We start from the raw sequence: 17,761 nt of genomic DNA on the forward strand, positions 1-17,761 counted from the left end.
AGGCCTGGACTTATAGAGCATAAATGTCCAGCATGGCCCCTGATTCTGACCTGCTTTCAGTGTTCAGTGTGTGGGGCTGTTACTAGGATGTTATTAAGCAGAAACCCGTGAAGATCTTAATGAAATGTCTACAGACGGCAGAAGTTCTGATGGGCAGTATTGATTAATAAAACTGGGAAGATACATAAATATGTACAACTAAATCATTTTTCTGTATACCTGAAGCTAACACAACATGACAAATCAACTGTGTGGCTGTTGTTTAGTCGCTAAGTCATGTCTGACTCTGTGACCCCATGGACTGTAGCCTGCCAGACTCCTCTGTCCATGGAATTTCCCAGGCAAAAATACTGGAGACGGTTGCCATTTCCTTCTCCAGGGGATCTTCCCGACCCAGAGATCAAACCCACGTCTCCTGCATTGGCAGGCAAATTCTTTACCACTGAGCCATCATACTCTAATATTTTAAAAATATTTCTAATATATTAAATATATAATATATATAATATATATTAAATATTAAATAATATTGCAACATTTTTTTAAAAACCTGGGAAAATTCATGTGTAACCTAGGAAATCCAACATCCAATAGGCCAGATTGGTCAAAATGTTGGTCCCATTGGTGAAGCTAATCAAAGAGGTGGTATGGACTGAATTGTATCCCCTCAAATTCAGTGTTGGAGCCCTAATCCTAAGTGTGTGACTGTATCCAGAGAAAGGGCCTTTAAGAAGGTAGTTAAGGGTAAATGAGGTCATGAGGGTGTGGCCCTGATCTGATGGGATTAGTGTCCTCATAGGCAGAAGAAGAGACACCAGGAGGATCTGCACACAGAGGACAGGCTATGTGAGGACAAGGAGAGGAGGTGACTAGTTGCAAGCCAAGAAAACTAACCCTGCCAGCACCTTGATCTTGGACCTCCAACCTCCAGATCTGAAATAAATAAATTTCTATTCTTCAAGCCACCCAGTCCATGATATTTTGTTATGGTGACCAAAACAGGGCATCTTGAGCCCCATCTGTCAATTTCTGCCTCCAGGGTTTTCATCTCCTTGGAATTTGCAGGGACGGCCCTCAGGCCCCACCCCAGAGCATCGCAGGTATATGTAGGTGACCCTCAGCATGACTGGACAGCGGGTGCTGGGGAAGGAGGTTTGCTGCAGACCTTAGAATGATGTGGAAGTAAGAGAAGTGGGTTCACAGCAATCTTTCTCTTCCTTACCTCCAGGAGAGGGTTCAGTGGTGGCTCCCCCAAAGATATGTCCATGTCCTAACCCTGAGAACTTGTAAATATGATCTAATTTGAGGAAAGGGTCTTTGTAGATATAATTAAGTTGAGAATTTAAAGATGAAGTCACCCTGGATTTCAGGCGGCCTCTAACTAATGACAAATGAAGACTTCTCCGGTGGTCCCATGGCTAAGACTCTGAACTCACAATGCAGGGGGCCTGGGTTCAATCCCTGGTCAGGGAACTAGATCCTACATGCTGCAACTAAGATCAAAGTTCCTTCCTGCTGTGTGCTGCACCCGTATAATGCAGCAAAATAAATAAATATAAATATTTTAAAAAGAATAAAATTAATGGCAAGTGTCCTTTAAATATAAGAAAAGCAGAGATCTAACACAGAGATAGATATGGGGGAGGTAGCCCTGTGCAAATGGAGACAAGATTAGGGTTAATGCAGCCACAAGCCAAGGACTGCCTGGAGTCACTGGGAGCTGGGAGAGGCAGGCAACAGAGCCTCTCCAAGTGCCTTCAGAGTCCCTGCAGCACCTCGGCTTCAGAACTGTGGCCTCCAGAAGCATGAGAGAATTAACCTCTGTTGTGTTAAGCCATCACATTTACAGAAATGTGTTACAACAGCCACAGAAAGCTGGTATGCTTCCCTGTCCCCAACCAGTTCAATCCCTAATCTTAGATCCACGGACAAGCAAAATCAGAAGCAGCAAATAACGTCATAACACAAAGTGCCTGATGACAACAGCGCCCATTTTTTGAGGATTTGCTCCTTGCAGACCCTGGCTCAAGTGTGTGACATCCATTCTTTCCTTCCACATGAAGAAAACAAAGCTCAGAAAGGCGAGGCGACTTTCCCGAGTCATAAAGCTCACACCTGGCTGTGCCAAAAGGAGAAATGAGTCCGTCCAACGTCAAAGTCAGAGGGACATTGAGACGGACGGATCTGCAGGGAACAGCAGCAAGACACTCTGTGAGTCCCAGCCCGCGGCGTGATGACTGCAGACAGGGCTGATGTAACACACCCCAGCACAGACAAAGAAGCGGCAGTTCTCTGGGATTGGGAGAAGGGGGATTTTATCTTGCTGAACATTCAAGAGTCTAGGTAGGATGATCATAATGCCTTTGGGTACCCTAATGACCTGCGAAGACCCAAACACCTGGTCGCATGGCATGAGCCCAATCATTCAGTAACAATCCCAATTCTGTAGCATTTGTAGCTGCTTCTGGTCTGTCTGCTCCTCACTCTGCAGTTGGTGCTGCCTCCAGCGCAGGAAAGTGGAAGGAAAGGCTAACATGCACGCAGGTGGCTCCACCACACAGCAGGGCCTGGCAAGAACAGCCACAAGCCAGTGGTGAAAGGCAGGCACTCATTTATTCACTCACCTACCCACTCATTCTACACTCGTCTCTGTGTCCTGATATTAGAAGCAATAACTACATAATTAGCTTGTATGCTCTTTAATCTCCACCAGCAAGCACCCTCCCTGATATACATTAGATGCTAAATAAATACCTGTTGAACTGAATTGAACTGAGAGAAGAGGAAACCAAAGCTCAGAGAGGTGGGAGTCTAATCTAAGCTCACACAGGGGACCAGGATGCTGAGCCCCCAAAGAGCCCGGTCACATTCTCTTGCCACAGTGAGGTTCTGAGTCTGGGGCCAGTGTTTATTTCCCTGCTCATATGACTGCCTCCTGAGAGCTGCTGGAAGATGATAGAATTTTCCAAAGGCAGCATCATAGGGAAAAGAAGAATCCTTGGCAGAGGGAACGGCATGGACAGATGCTCAGAGGCACATCTGGGGGCCGGACCAGCCTGATCAACTGGGTACTGGCCTTTCTGCTTCTTTCTTGGCAGTGACACACTCTCCCCTGAGCTTCAAAGCATTCCCCTCTAAATGCCATCCTGTAATGCTTTCAGAAGAACAACAACGAAAATTTCCTAACTTCAAAGAGTGCACAGACTTTTGCTTGCTGTCTTCTCACAGATCCTAAAATTAAATGAAACACTGAAATGCTTGAAGAAAATTAGAGATGCCAAGGGAAGGTTTCATGCAAAGATGGGCACAATAGAGGACAGAAACAGTATGGACCTAACAAAAGCAGAAGAGATTAAGGAGAGGTGGCAAGAATACACAGAAGAAGTATAACTAAAAAGGTGTTAATGACCCATACAACCACGATGGTGTGATCACTCACCTAGAGTCAGACATCCTGGGGTGTGAAGTCAGGTGGGCCTTAGGAAGCATCACTATGAACAAAGCTAGTACAGGTGGTGGAATTCCAGCTGTGCTCTTTCAAATCCCAAAAGATGATGCTATTAAAGTGCTGTATTCAACATGCCAGCAAATTTGGAAAACTCAGCAATGGCCACAGGACTGGAAAAGGTCAGTTTGCTTTCCATTCCCAAAGAAGGGCAATGCCAAAGAGTGTTCAAACTACCACACAGTGGCACTCATTTCACATGCTAGCAAGGTAATACTCAAAATCCTTCAAACTAGGCTTCAACAGCACCTGAACTGAGAACTTTCAGATGTACAAGCTGGATTTAGAAAAGGTAGAGAAATCAGAGATCTAACTGCCAACATCCGCTGGATCATAGAAAAAAGCAAGGGAATTCCAGAAAAACATCTACTTGTCCTTCATTGACTATCCTAAAGCCTTTGACTGTGTGGATCACAACAAACTGTGGAAAATTCTTAAAGAGATGGGAACACCAGACCACCTTACTTGCCTCCTAAGAAACCTGCATGCATATCAAGAAAAAAGAGTTAGAACCAAACATGGAACAATAGACTGGTTCCAAATTGGGAAAGGAGTATTTCAAGGCTGTGTGTTGTCACGCTGCTTATTTAACTTGTATGCAGAGTACAGCATGCAAAATGCCATCTGGATGAAGCATCAGCTGGAATCAAGATTGCCGGGAGAAATATCAATAACCTCAGAAATGCAGATGACACCACCCTAATGGCAGAAAGGGAAGAGGAACTAAAGAAAGAGTCTCCTGATGAAGGTGAAAGAGGAGGGTGAAAAAGCTGGCTTAAAACTCAACATTCAAAAAACTAAGATCATGGTATCCAGTGCCATCACTTTACGGCAAATAGATGGGGAAACAATGTAAACAGTGGTAGACTTCATTTTTTGAGCTCCAAAATCACTGCAGACAGTGACTGCAGCCATGAAATTAAGACACCTGCACCTTGGAAGAAAAGCCATGACAAACCTAGACAGCATACGAAAAGGCAGAGACATCACTTTGCTGACAAAGGTCCATCTAGTCAAGGCTATGGTTTTTCCAGTAGTCATGTATGGATGTGAGAGTTGGACCATAAAGAAGGCTGAGTGCTGAAGAATTGATGCTTTTGAACTGTGGGGTTGGAGAAAACTCTTGAGAGTCCCTTGGACTGCAAGAAGCTCAAACCAGTCCATCCTAAAGGAAATCATTCCTGAACATTCATTGGGAGGACTAATGCTGAAGCTGAAGTTCCAAAACTTTGGCTACCTGATGCGAAGTGTTAACTCACTGGAAAAGACTCAGATGCTGGGAAGATTGAGGGCAAGAGGAGAAGAGGGGTGACAGAGGATGAGATGGTTGGATGGCATCATCAACTCAATGGACATGAGTCTGAGCGAACTTCAGGAGACAGAGAAGGACAGGGAAGCCTGGTGTGCTGAAGTCCATGGGATCTCAAAGAGTCAGACACGACTTAGTGACTGAACAAGAACAAGAACTGAGATGCTTCAGCTGGGGGATGGGAAAGAATAAGTCCCCGTCCTGTGACTGTGTCATTATGAACAACTGTAGAAGGAGTTGGGTTTAGCGACAGCATTTCAGGGCAAAGCCGTATATTAGTTTCCTAGGGTTGCTGCAATAATTACCACAAACTCGGTGGCTTAAAACCACAGAAGTGTATTATCTTTATAGCTCTGGAAGCTAGAAATCCAAAACCGATGTGTTGGCAGAGCCAAGGTACCTTTGAAAGCTCTGGGGCAGGTGGTAGGGGGGATATTCCTTCCCTGCCCCCTCCAACTCCAGGGGGTTGCTAGTGTCCACGGCCTTTGGCACCATCACCCAATCTGCCTCCGCTTCAACGGCCTTGTCCCTGGTGTGTCTTCTCCCCTACGTCAAATCCCCATCTCCTCTCTCTTATAAGGATACCTACATGGGGCTTAGGATCCATGCGAAATCCAAGATGATATCGAGATCTTTATCTTAATTACATCCACAAAGGCCCCTTTTCCAAATAACGTCACATTCACAGGTCCCAAGGGTCAGAACTTGGACGTATCTTTTTTTTTGGTGGGGGGACGGCGAGGGGGACACATTTCAACCCAGTACAGGAAAAAGAAAGCCAAATGCTTCTGGAAGCCCTATGCTTTCTCCAGAGGACACAAACTCTTAATAAATGGCCCACAGCGGGACGGTCGACCCTGTGGCCTGCATTGTCAGGGACCTTGTATCTCAGGCCAGACCAGTGACAGGCCAGGTGAAAAATAGACACATCATGAAGCCGTCTGGATGTGGGAGAGGCCAAAAAAATAAGAGGTTAAGGAATGTCGGAGTTGAGAGGGACACCGCCAGGTCAAATCGAAAGTCCTCAAGCTGCCGGGGACACTGATCAACGCGTGATCATGGGACCCGTCACCCAGCAGGTCCACATCCATCACACCGTGTGGGCCTCTCGACAAGCCTGGCAGGTGGACAAGGCAGGATGAGTGGCTCTCCCTAACAGACGGGGACACTGAGGCCCAGAGGTTGAGCGTGGTGGCCAAGGGTCACCAAACCAGGAGGTGGCAGAGGCCGAGACCCAGTCCTCTCCCATTCCTCGCACCCCCAGGCTCAGTCCCACCTAACTTGGAGTCATCGGCAACGAGAGGGACCAAGAGGGCTGAGTGGGACTGGCGCTGCCAGGGCACAGCTCACAGGACCCAGCTGTGGACGTACTCCTGACTTCCATCACCCCATGCCCAGCCCCGTTTCTCGGGCCTGAGAGCTGCCCTCCATCCCCCAGAAAGAGCAACAGGGCAGGGGTTGGGAAATCCTTGCCAACCATCCTCCGGCTTTGTTCTGGGGGCAGCCCCACCCTCTCTGCCTGGTTGTCGAGCCCAGAAGAGGATTTGGCTCCTGCCCGTCCCTAGGAGCACTTGCCCGAGGCCTGGTCGTCCCTTCCTCTGTCACATGGGAAGAACAGCCCCTGCCATGCCCACCTCCCCTGGTTGCTGTAAAGCCAGGGAGTGAACAGCTGTGAAGGGGCTTGTATAAGCTGGAAGCTGCCACACTCACGCCTGGGCTGGGGCCTGGGGATGAGGATTGGTACCTATGGTCAGAGAGGGACTAGGGGCTGGCGGATGGGAGCGGGAGCAGCCTTGATGGGTCAGCAGCCCAAGAATTACAGCATCTGGAGAAATCACTTTGTTGAACTGGACTAGTAGCCACAAATCACTGTATTTTAAAATCCAATCTGAAAAAAAAAAAAAATCTTTGAAGAAGGCCCCGGGAGAAATATCAATAACCTCAGAAATGCAGATGACACCATCCTAATGGCAGAAAGGGAAGAGGAACGAAAGAAAGAGTCTCCTGATGAAGGTGAAAGAGGAGAGTGAAAAAGCTGGCTTTTTCTCCCCTTCCGTGAGAGCAGGTGGAGAGGACGCCGAGCAGATGCTGATGAGATGTAGCCGCACAGAGGTCTCTGGACCAGAAAGCCTGTGGCTGATGGTGGATGTGAATGCTGTGTTTGCAGGACCCAGGTCATCTCCGTGACTGTCTCCCGACATCTGGGAATGGGAAGAAGCATATTCTGCAGGTGGGGAGGGGTGGGGCCTTAAGTAGTGAACTGAACATGCCACAGTGCCTGGCTGTGGATTCCATTCATTCCTTGCTCTGCCCAGCCAAGTGCTATTGCTGGTGGCACCCTGCCTACCCCTCTCCAAGCCTTTGGTCAGGCTGCTTGCTCTCCTGAAACACCCCCACCCTCTCCCCCTGCAAATCACCAGGTGCCTCCAACCAGGCAGCTCCAACGATCCACCACCAAAAGCCTTCTCAGACCCCTCCTCTGCCCACCCACCTTCCACCCCAGCACTGGTCATCTCCTGCTGAATCAACCTATTTCTCCTGCCTGAGGACAGACACTGCTTCATTCATGTTTGTCAGTCAACGCAGCACAGGGCCCGGCACTCAGTCGGACTGGCAAGTTGGTTGGATGCATGGAGGAGGGAGCCAGTCTCCTGCCAGTCTCCATTTCCACATGGAAATGCTGGAGTGTGACAGCCTCCTCTCTGGTCTGAGCAGGGTGGTCTCCTTACTGCTGCCATACCTGCCTATCTTTGTGCCTCTGCTCCGCCTGGCCAAATATCAATACTAACTGGCCTGCAATTCCCACTTCCTCCAGGAAGTCTTTGGGGATTGCAGTTGTCTCTCTTGTTGGTCTTCAAGTCAGAGTCACATAACAGAGCCCTTCCCCACATCCTGTTTTCTATTGTCCTGAAATCATTTCCTGCACAGACTACATCCTCGAGAGAGCAGCTCCCAGGCAGCAGGTGCCATATGGTGCTTTTCCACATCTTGCCTCATATCCCACCTCCACCCCCATCACAGCGGGTCTCACTGAGACTCTGAGAAAAAGAACAAAGCATTAGGCAAACAGGTGTAAACCCCGCCTCCGTCCCTTATTAACAACAGATTCCATTTCTGGTTCAAACTCTAAACTTTAGACAGACAAGGAGCCAACTTTTTCTATGAGAGACTAGACAGTAAGTATCTTCAGTTCTGCGGGCCCTACAGTTTCCACTGCAACTGCTCAATTCTGCCATTACTGGGGAAAAGCAGATGTAGACAACACATAAATGAACGGGCATGACTGTGTTCCAATAAAACTTTATTGGCAAAACAGACAGTGGACCAGCCTGATCCTCTGGTTGTAATTTGTCCATCCCAGCTCTTTTTTTTTTTTTTTTGGCTGCGCTGGGTCTCCATTGCTGTCTGTGGGTTTTCTCTATTGTGGCAAGCAGGAGTTGCTCTCTAGTTGTGCTTCTCATTGCGGTGGCTTCTTGTTGCAGAGCATAGGCCCTAGGTGGACGGGCTTCAGTAGTTGTGCCTCACAGGCTTAGTTGCCCTGCACCATATGAGATCTTCCCAGACCAGGGATCAAACCCATGTACTCTGCATTGGCAGGGAGCGTCTTAACCACTGGACCGCCAGGGAAGTCCTATCCACCCTGGCTTTCTAGAGAGTTATTTGAGATGACATTGAATCCCCTCTTCACACAGACCTCAGACCACACAGTAAAACATCCCAAGACCTGCCTCAACCCCAGCTCCCTGAATCTCTGCAGCAGTATTGGTTTTCCTCCCAGCATTCACCTCTGAAATCTGACATCACAGCCTGTCTGCTTGGGACTAAACGCCTCCCCCACGTACCAGGAACTCCGGGATCCTCCAGTATCCCCAGCACCTGGACCAGTGCCCGGCTCAGACGAGGCATACTTTTCATGTTTGTGCACTGAATAGAGGCCATTATTTTTCTTACTATCATTGCTGAAAACCTCCAATAAATAATATTATTCATGTGCTTCTAGTTTTAATGGGCTGATGCATTTACCGTGATCAGTCATCTGTGTTTGCAATACCCCGGGTGATTCCCATGTATTGCAGGACCTGATTAGCCTCCCACATCGGAAATGAGGAGGCTGAAGTTTACAGGTGACACTGCCTGCTGGTGACCAGAGAGAGACTGGAACCCAGACCTCCTGGTGGGTCCTTCCTAAGGGAGGTAGCCTGGCAGTGTGGAAACAGCACTGGACATGGAGTCTCAGATGCAACCTTACTTGATGGACAATGTCACTTCGCTTTCTGCAAAATGGCAATGATAATGTCAACTTCACAAAGGCAGGAACAGGATTAAATAAGATGCAGGCGATAAGGCAGTCAGAACAGTGCTGGACATGGCAAAAGCCATCAAGGTAACTGTCCTTATGTAATAAGATGACACCAGCCACCTCCACCCAGCCTCATAAGGCTAAGAAGGGATCAGATAAGGACACGATTATGAAATTGTCAATCCTCCCCCAGACATAAGATGCGTTTTTTACCACACCCTCCAAGTACTGCAGAAAATATTCCCCCTCTTAAAAAAACAAACAAAACAAAAAAGCAGAAAAAAACTACATAGGAACCTCTTCCATAAAGACAAAAATAAACCATAAAGACCTATGATCTTTTCAGAGCTTTAATTGTAGTCAAGAAAAGGGTTTCGTTTCCATCTGCTCACATTTATATCAGAGTCCAGTTACCATACAGGCTGAAAGCAAAACGAAACCAAGTGGGGAGCGGGTAGGTTATCCTTAGCACCACGCTAGGGACAAAACGATGGGGTCTCCATTTCAAAACATGCACGTTGGGAATCTTCTTGCAGCAAAAGCAGACAGTGAACAAAAAACGGCAACCCTGAAACAGAGGTAGCTAGCTCCACCCCGCTTCTGACATCCGCACCAGCAGAGCGGGACAGCTCTTTGAAGGTTCCAAGCGTGGCAGGAATCACTCACTCCCTTAACAGTTAGGATGTGTGGTGGAGGGGAAGGGGGCATTCACACACACACACACACACACACACACACCTTTCCATCCCTGCCCACTTGAGTAGAAAGTGATTCACTTGGTTTCAGATTTAAATATTTATTCCTCAAATACAAAACAATGTTGAACAGGCACATCCCCTAATGTCCCAGCCATCTGGCCTTCGGTCGGAACATCTTCAGATGAAACGAGCAGCTGGGATTCCGACTTCACAGAGTTCTGAGTCTTCTTCACAGAGGGGGGATCTTTCCAAATGCTCTGGGCCTCCCTGTTTCTTGGAGAAGGGCAGTTTGATTTTTCTGGTCCCAGAGTTAGCACTTTGAGGATTTTCAAAGGAGGATTAGCCCTACTCCATCTGGAAAGAAGCAGCGCTTGGTCTTGCCGGGTGACGTCAAGAATGTCTTTAGGACACATATAAAACAGACACAGTCACTGTGAGGCTGGCTGGTCACACGCTGGCTGCTGCGATTCAGACCACACTGGCCCCAGGGCTATTTCTGCAGCCGAGCTCCTACCTGGCTGGGACAGGCCCTCCCAAGACCACAAGCTGCCCCTTCCAGGAAGGATGCCGATGGCAGCCTATTCATCCTCTGGGCAGCCCTGCAGCCTCGTGGGACCGCTGCCACTGTGCGGTAGGCAGCCTGTGGACATTGCACCTGCTGACACTACACCTATGACACATCGTGTTTCTCACTGCAGGCTGTTGGAAAACACGGGTCTTTTCTCCAAAAATTTCTTACTTTTTAGATATTTCTGTGCCCTCCTCCCAGCTTTAAGCCAGCTCCCCTGTGTTATTTCTGAGTGGGGGGTTGGGGGGCCATGGCAATTGCCAGGAGAGCATGCTCAGCCCCCCCCAGGTCCACAAGGAGAAGGTGTCTCCTTAACCCGTTGGGGGCCCCTTCTGGGATCAGTCCCGCTCATCACGCAGCCAGGCCAAGGCCTCTCCTGGGCTCAGCATCATACTGCTAGTAAATCAGTGAGGAAATGATACGGACACGTTAAAACTGTCCATCCCAGCTAAAATTATCTCACTAACTACAGCTTCTATAAATCAGCTCAGCTTAAGGGAGGGTGTGCAAACCCCCAGCTAAACGAAGTTCATCTGATTGAACCCAGCCGCTTGATCTGGTCAGCAGACTCCCGAGGATCTCAAAATTAGGAAAACAGAAAGTGTAAGAGGAGCGAATGCCTAAGGGGAGGAGGCGGGGAGAGGAATTCTTAAGATCTCTCTTCACTGATGCTTCCCAGGGCTGGACACTTGAGAACAAATGAGGGCTCCTGGAATCCAAAAATTATAGAGCCACTTGAAAATACCACAACATGCCATAATTCATCCTGTTTGTTCTATGGGTCATTTGGATGGTAAAGACAATGGCTTTTTATGTTACCCAGATTTAAAACCAAGCCGTGACAGAGGTCTTCCATGTTGTCACATGACTCAGCAGATAGACCTCGGGGATACCCCAGATCCCCCCCCCATCCCCACCCCCCAGCAAGTGAGAAACCCCCACAGCCAAAAGATCCAGCTGGATCCATTTCTCCCAGAATTCTCAAGGAGCTTTGCACTGGTTGCTGTTTGGTTTTCGTTTTCCTTTTGAAAAACTCCAAGGTCATTTGACAAAACTTGGAAATTGAATCCACTCCCAATTCACCCCGTCTCTACTGTCAATCGCCTTGTCCTAAAGCTCTTGGGCAGAATGTAACCTATTATACCTTATCAGACACTTCCTTGTCTTAAATCCAGGGCGATCACATTTAATTTCATTAGAATTTGTGTCCTGTGGTCACGCATAAACTCCTAAACCAGCAACAATGAAAAACAAGGTGCATTCCTAAATTTCTAATTCCAATCTACTTAGGCAGAGCATTATCCAGTCGATGCGAGGGTGGTTTTTCAAAACACACAATAATAAATGTGTCAGACACTCTGCTGGGTTCTTGTATTATCTCTAATCCTCTACTGAAGCCCCCTTTGCAGGTTAGGAAGGAACCTGTCCCAGGTCACCTGGCGAACCCACGGACCCATCCACTTGGAGGCTTGGCCCAGTGTGACTCAAGGGCCAGCCACCCAGCTGTCCACTCACCACTCCTTGTTGCCCTGGGCTGGAATTCCATCTTCATACAGGTGAAAGCTAGCATCTGTTTCACTTAAAGTGGCCACAAATTGGAGGAGCACTGAACAAAGGAGAGTTCCTTTGGGGGGCCTGAGGTGACAGATCCAGGGGATCTTTGGGTGGGGCCCTGAATTACTTTACTGAAAACCTTGTACAATTCAGACGGAGTGTTCCCTAGCACTCCCACCTCTCATTCCCCGTTTTCTCCCATATGCCCAGAAATGAAAGAGGAATCTGCCAACTTGGATCTCATACATATCCATTAAAATGACATCCTTTATACTAGATGCAGCATGTTAACTCAAAGTTACTCAAAGTAAAAGGCAAACTTGATTGAAGAACTGTCATTGAGATATACTCTCTGTGGGTCTGGTTTGCAAGGTAATTGTTTGAGCCCTTCCCCCTCCCCCACCCCGCAGCTAAACTGAACGGACCCGCCCTGAAACACAGGCAGAATTTAAGAATCCTCACACCTTCCCCCACCCACTCCATGGTCTCTTACTGGTTCAGGGTCTTACAGCTAAAATCCTCTTTGGCTCAGGTGACTTGGAATACCCGGAAGTCATCGCCCCATATCTTGCCACTAATCCAAGAGGTGTGGGGGAGGTCTGCTCAGGTCTGCTCTGCCCTTTACTAAGTGTTCAGGGAATGGCATTTAGTCTCTTTGAACCTCCATTTCCCATCTGCAAAATGGGCTGTGACTCCCACCTACTGAGGGCCTGAGAGGCGTGTAGAAGAGCATGACAGTGGAAAGCGCCAGACCTATGTTAGGGGTTCTAAATGGTCGTCATTGTTCTTTGCAAGAGCCTGTCTAGCACTTTGCAATAGATTAATTCCTGTGTCCCCTGGGGGCAATTGCTTTCACTTAAATGCAGCTTCTCACCAAAAAGAACAGCCCAGGTTCTCTGAGGCAGCCAGACTTATGGAAAAGAGCCTTGGCCCTTGCAGGTGGCAGTTCTTATCCTGGCCTTTTGTGTCTCAGTTTACCTTCAACTGAAGATGTGCTGTGTGGACTGGGAACCATTTTGGCATCACCTGCCCACCCCAATACATACACATCACTTTTCTAATACAGAGATCTGAATTCCCACCTGAGACAATGACAAGGTCCAAAGACAGCTCTTGAAGGCCTTCCACTCTGAGACACTGCGTGGCCCTCCCTGACCCTGACAGCAGTCTAAGACAAAGGTCTGAGGCCCACTACTGCCCAGGGAATGCAGGAGGTGGCAGGACTGGAACTAGACCATCCTGACATTTGCCTCTTCACTCCAGATATGTGTTATGTTTATTTTCTATGAGCTGGACCAGTACTAAAGTGCTTTGCAGGGTCCTCTTGCATGAAGACCTGGACAGGTAGCTCTTTTGCCATCCTGGCCCTGCCCCGGCCAAGCTCGTAGCAGCTCTCTGACTCCCCAGCCTACCCCCTCCTTGCATACCCCACTAGCTGTGGCTTTTCACCAAGTGCTCCTGGGGGAGGTTTATCTGAGAACTTACAGCTCCCTCCAACCCTCTCCTGTTACTTGTTGTGAACACTTCTCCAGACTAGACAAGTACAATTTTTTAAAAAATGAAACGATCCTATTTATAAGGAGGCCGAGGACAAGTCATGGAAAAAGACAGACAGGCGATTATAGAGTTCTGGAGATGCCAGATTTCTCAAGGTGGAATGATGCTGCCTGTTTCTGCTGTGTTTCCGAATGTTCTAGACTAAGGGAGTGTTGGAGGAAGGGTGGAAGGCAGGGCTCACCCCTCTCCAAATAGGGCAAGGAACAGCATCTAGGAACAGTGAAGGGCTTCTGCACAGGCAGGGCGCTCCCCCTGGGAGTCTGATGTCTAAGGAGGAGGTACAACAATGGCCACTGCAGGATTCATTTGAAATGAATGGAACAGCCTGATTATTTCTCACCAGAACTGGTATTAGGGGTAACATTTCCAATTATAGTATAAGATTTACTTGAGCAAAGAGGCAGTTCTCCCCCACACACACCCTTGTTTCTTACAAGCTGAATGTTGTTAAAAGTAGTTCACTTTTCTGAACCTTAACTTCCTCCTCTGTAAAGTAGTGAAAACATTTCCCATCTCAGAATACTTGGAAGGTAAAATGAGATAATGTGCATAAATCTTGAAGTGCTAGGTTTGACACACTATAAGTCAAAATCACATTAAATTAAAAAAAAAAAAGTAGCCGGGAAAGATGTCCCTGTAATTTAATGAGATAGTGGCCAATGTCCACACATTCACACTCACACACCCCAGAAAGCAAGTGCCGTTGCTGTGCCCATTTCACAGTCATGGAAGGCGAGGCGCAGAGGGGTTCATCATTTGCCCAAAGTAACAAATAAGAGTCTGGTGAAAAACCAAGGCAACCTTCCCCCTTGAGGCAGACTTGGTCTCCAAATTGCTCCCTGGCCCCCCTTTCATTGTAGGGATTCTCTTTATTTGAAAGGTGATGCTTGGGAGCCCATATATCCTAAGTGCTTTCACCTGCTCCAGGAGTCACTTCTATCTTTTTTAAACCCTCCCCAAAAAAGCTGGGAAAAACGACTGCTTCTTGTTAAAAAAAAAAAAAGAAAAAGAAGAAGAAGAAAAGAAAAACTGTAATTTTTGGTGTGCTGTGCTCCCGACCAGGATGCACAGCCTCCCCGTGGAGGGACCTTGTTGGAGGCCTCCCAGGAGAAGGGACAAGGAGAAGGGACAAGCTCACCTCCTTGGCAGCAGCCAAGCGCTCTGAACCTTAGCTTCCCTGTCTATAAAAGGTATTTAGCTCAAAACCAATAAAGTTTAACACCTTAAAACCCACTCCTGCTGGCCCTCGGCCTCCACTCCATCCTTCCCCTGGTCTGGAGAACCGCAGGCTCTCATCTTCATCCCTAGCGCCTCCCTGGTACCAGCAAGCTTCTCTAGGCCTTCCCAAGTTGCTTACCAGCGCCGGCTCCAGCAGCTCGCGGGCTTTTCCTACTCTGGCCCCATCGGGCAGAGACCCAAGACAGCCGGCTGAGAAAGTCAGAGGCTCATCTTGAGCCCAGTAGTCTGTGACCAGACGAGACTAGGGGATAACAACAGAGTCATCCCAAACTCCCACTGAGAAGCGCGAAGGGCCGCGCGGCGAAGGTCCCCCATGAGCTCTGGGGAGCAGAGCTCCCAGCCTCCCGGCCGGGTTGTGGGGCAAAAACATTTAACAGGGAGGAAGGGAGCCGTGAGAGCGACCAGGAAAGATCCAGGAAAGTTTCTCGGGAGAGAGTGTGCCTAATTTCACGCCGACCCGCCGCCTTACTTCCGGGGATTTCTGGGGAGCTCCAGAGGATCCTTCTTCTTATCGGCTACCCTATCTATGGCAGGCAGCAAGGAGAGAGAAGGTCCTGCTTATCCTCAAGGGCGAGGAGAACAGGACCCCAGGCTGCTTCCTCTCCGGGATAACACTTCCCCCAGGCAGCCGGCAATGCTCCTCTCCACCCAGTCCGGAAACCTCAGCACGAAGTGTAAACCAGGACACCCGGTCCTGCGACCATCGGACCCAGACTTTCTGTTTCTCTCTCTTTTGTCTTTTTCCCTTTTTTGGGAGGCAGATCAGAGCTGTCCAATCTTCCTTTGGAACCTACCGACTAACTAGATATTTTTGTGTGGGGGGGCCTCGGATGGTGCTGGCGGTGGGGTAGGAAATACAGAATGCGGCCCGTCTACATCGCCGTCACTTTATTGTACTGTCACCGTTAATTTAACTATAAATACTACGGTGGGGAGCGACTCGCCGGCGGCCTTGAACTTCGGGGCTGCAAGCCCCGGCGCGGCCCGACCCCAGGCGCCCACCCTTCGGACGGTACACTATTTACAGTTCCTCTTCCTCGACCCCCACCCCCCTCCTCCCGCAAGGCAGCGCGTGTGCAAGAAAGTAGCATCGTCTGGTGTGCAAGTCCTTCGACTTTAGGCAAGGGCCACGGCCGGCCCGCGGCCGTCAGCTGTCCGAGTCCAAATCGCTTTTACCTTCCTCTTCCCTCTTCTCCGGCGACGCCTTCGACGACGTCTTGTTCCACTTCTCGGCGTTTTCCGACTCCTCCGAAGAGGACCGCTTCTGCCGCCTCCATTTGGCGCGGCGGTTTTTAAACCAGACCTGTTGCGCCAAGGAGAACAAAACAACGGTGAGCATCAAAGGCGCGCTCCCCCGCCAGGCCCGAGCACCCCCAACCCCCCCGGGCTCGCCGAGGGAAGCGGAGGGACCCCGCGCGCAAGCCAGCAGAAGGGGGCCCGTTCCCGCTTCCGTATTTTCATTTGACTTCCTGGGCCTAAAGCGCCCTCCCGCAGCCTGCGGGCCGCCCCGGGGATGTTTCCAAAGAGCCGGGAGACCCAGGGAGAGCCGAGCATACCCGGCTGGGGGGGGGGGGGGGGGGGAGGGGGCTGATTTCGTGGGAGAGGGCGCGCCCCGGCGGGGTCCCGAGCCTACCTCCACCTTCTCCTCGCGGAGGTGCACCTTCCGGGCCAGCTGCTCGCGGGTGCCCACGTCTGGGTACTTGGTCTCCTGGAAGAGGTTCTCCAGCGCTTCGAGCTGCTCGTCGGTGAAGATGGTGCGGTGCCGCCGCTTCCGCCGGCAGTGCAGCTGGTTGAGGAGCTGCAGCTCCGTGCGCGACAGGGTGCCCACGTTCATGTAGGGCATCATCTGATGCGGCACGGGGGACACCAGCACGGAGCCGGGACCCTCGTAGCCTGCGACAGAGGGAGGCGTCCGGGGTCAGCCGCCTTCCTTGCCGCCGCCGCGCGCGCAAACACTCCTGCCCCGCCGGCGACCCACTCGGATTTAAAAGCGTCTGCCAGCGGGTGCGGGGAACCAGGGGGTGCACGGAAAGCAGGGTGCAAGGAACGCGGCGCGGTGGAGGGGGGGGGGGGCGTGCGTACAGTGCTACCGCGTCCACTCGCACACTCCCAACGCGGGTTAGGGGAATCCTAAAAGCCCAGCCTCCCCCACGCAGGCACGGTTACAGTTTCTGCTAACTCTCGCCTAAAGTGTGCAGCAAGTGTGCAAGCCCCTGCGCCCGATCCGCCCAAAGACGGGGCCTGGGGGCAGGTTTGCAAGAGGAGAAAAGTCGGTGGCAAGTGAAAGAAGCAAACGCCGCCGCCCACCCGCGTCCCCGGGCGCCGAGGAGCGCGGCGGGCCGGCGAAGCCGAGGCCGGCGCGAGCGCGACCCTACCTGGGGGCGTCGGGACGCAGGAGCACTGCTGGGCGCCCAGCGGCGGCACGGCCCCGCAGCAGGCCGGGCCCACGGGGGCCGCCTGCACGTGCAGCTGCCCGTAGAAGTAGTTGCTGTAGCCCAGGCGCGAGCCGCCGACCGCGGCCGGGAGGCCTGCGCCGCCGGGGGCCACGGGGCGCGGGTAGAAGGCGCCATAGTCCGAGGAGGCGCCGCCACCGGCGCCGCCGTAGAGCGAGTCCCCGTGCAGGGCCGGGAAGACGACGGGAGCCGCGGCGCTGGACGCCACGGGCGGCACCGAGTCCTTGCAGCGCGGCCGGGCGGCCAGGATGTTGTCGATGCTGAACATGCTGGCGGGCATCCCCGAGCCCCGCGCCGGGACCGGGGAGCGGCTGGGACGCGCCGAGGAAAAAACCCTCCAAGTGCGGTGGGGGGGTCGGGGGGGGGGTCCCCGCTCCTCCGGCGGAGGACCAAACCGAAAGAGAGCGCCGGCGAGCGCGCAGCCCCGCGCCCCTCCCCGCCCCCTGCGTTCGTCGCCCTCCTCCCGCCCGCCCGCCCCTCGCTGCAGCGTTCGCCGAACTCGACCCGCGGGTAGGACGGAGCTTAGACCAGCTGAACCTCTTGTTGGTTTTATACTGAGTCGACGTCATCCTGGATTT

At 50.9% G+C, this 17,761-nt stretch overlaps 1 protein-coding gene across 1 annotated transcript; it reads right to left on the reverse strand.

Annotated features, from left to right (window-relative positions):
• Positions 1 to 15,856: 15,856 nt before the first annotated feature.
• On the reverse strand, positions 15,857 to 17,463 carry GSC (goosecoid homeobox). The gene is made up of 3 exons (XM_061159712.1): positions 17,106 to 17,463; positions 16,364 to 16,623; positions 15,857 to 16,033 (listed from the first exon to the last, which is right to left on the reverse strand). Exons 1-3 carry the CDS (start codon positions 17,461 to 17,463, stop codon positions 15,878 to 15,880), a joined length of 774 nt encoding a protein of 257 aa, XP_061015695.1. The 3' UTR covers positions 15,857 to 15,877.
• Positions 17,464 to 17,761: the final 298 nt, after the last annotated feature.

Source organism: Dama dama, chromosome 13 (genome assembly GCF_033118175.1).
Source record: "Dama dama isolate Ldn47 chromosome 13, ASM3311817v1, whole genome shotgun sequence".
NCBI classification, from domain to species: Eukaryota; Metazoa; Chordata; class Mammalia; order Artiodactyla; family Cervidae; genus Dama; species Dama dama.

Bases quoted from the DNA above. Each gene is read 5' to 3' on its own strand.
- GSC (XM_061159712.1), bottom strand. From the start codon at position 17,463: ATGCCCGCCAGCATGTTCAGCATCGACAACATCCTGGCCGCCCGGCCG. The intron at 16,624-17,105 runs GTAGGGTCGCGC...CCTCTGTCGCAG, and splicing joins CTGCGTCCCGACGCCCCCAG to GCTACGAGGGTCCCGGCTCC. The intron at 16,034-16,363 runs GTAGGCTCGGGA...TTGGCGCAACAG, and splicing joins TCCGCGAGGAGAAGGTGGAG to GTCTGGTTTAAAAACCGCCG.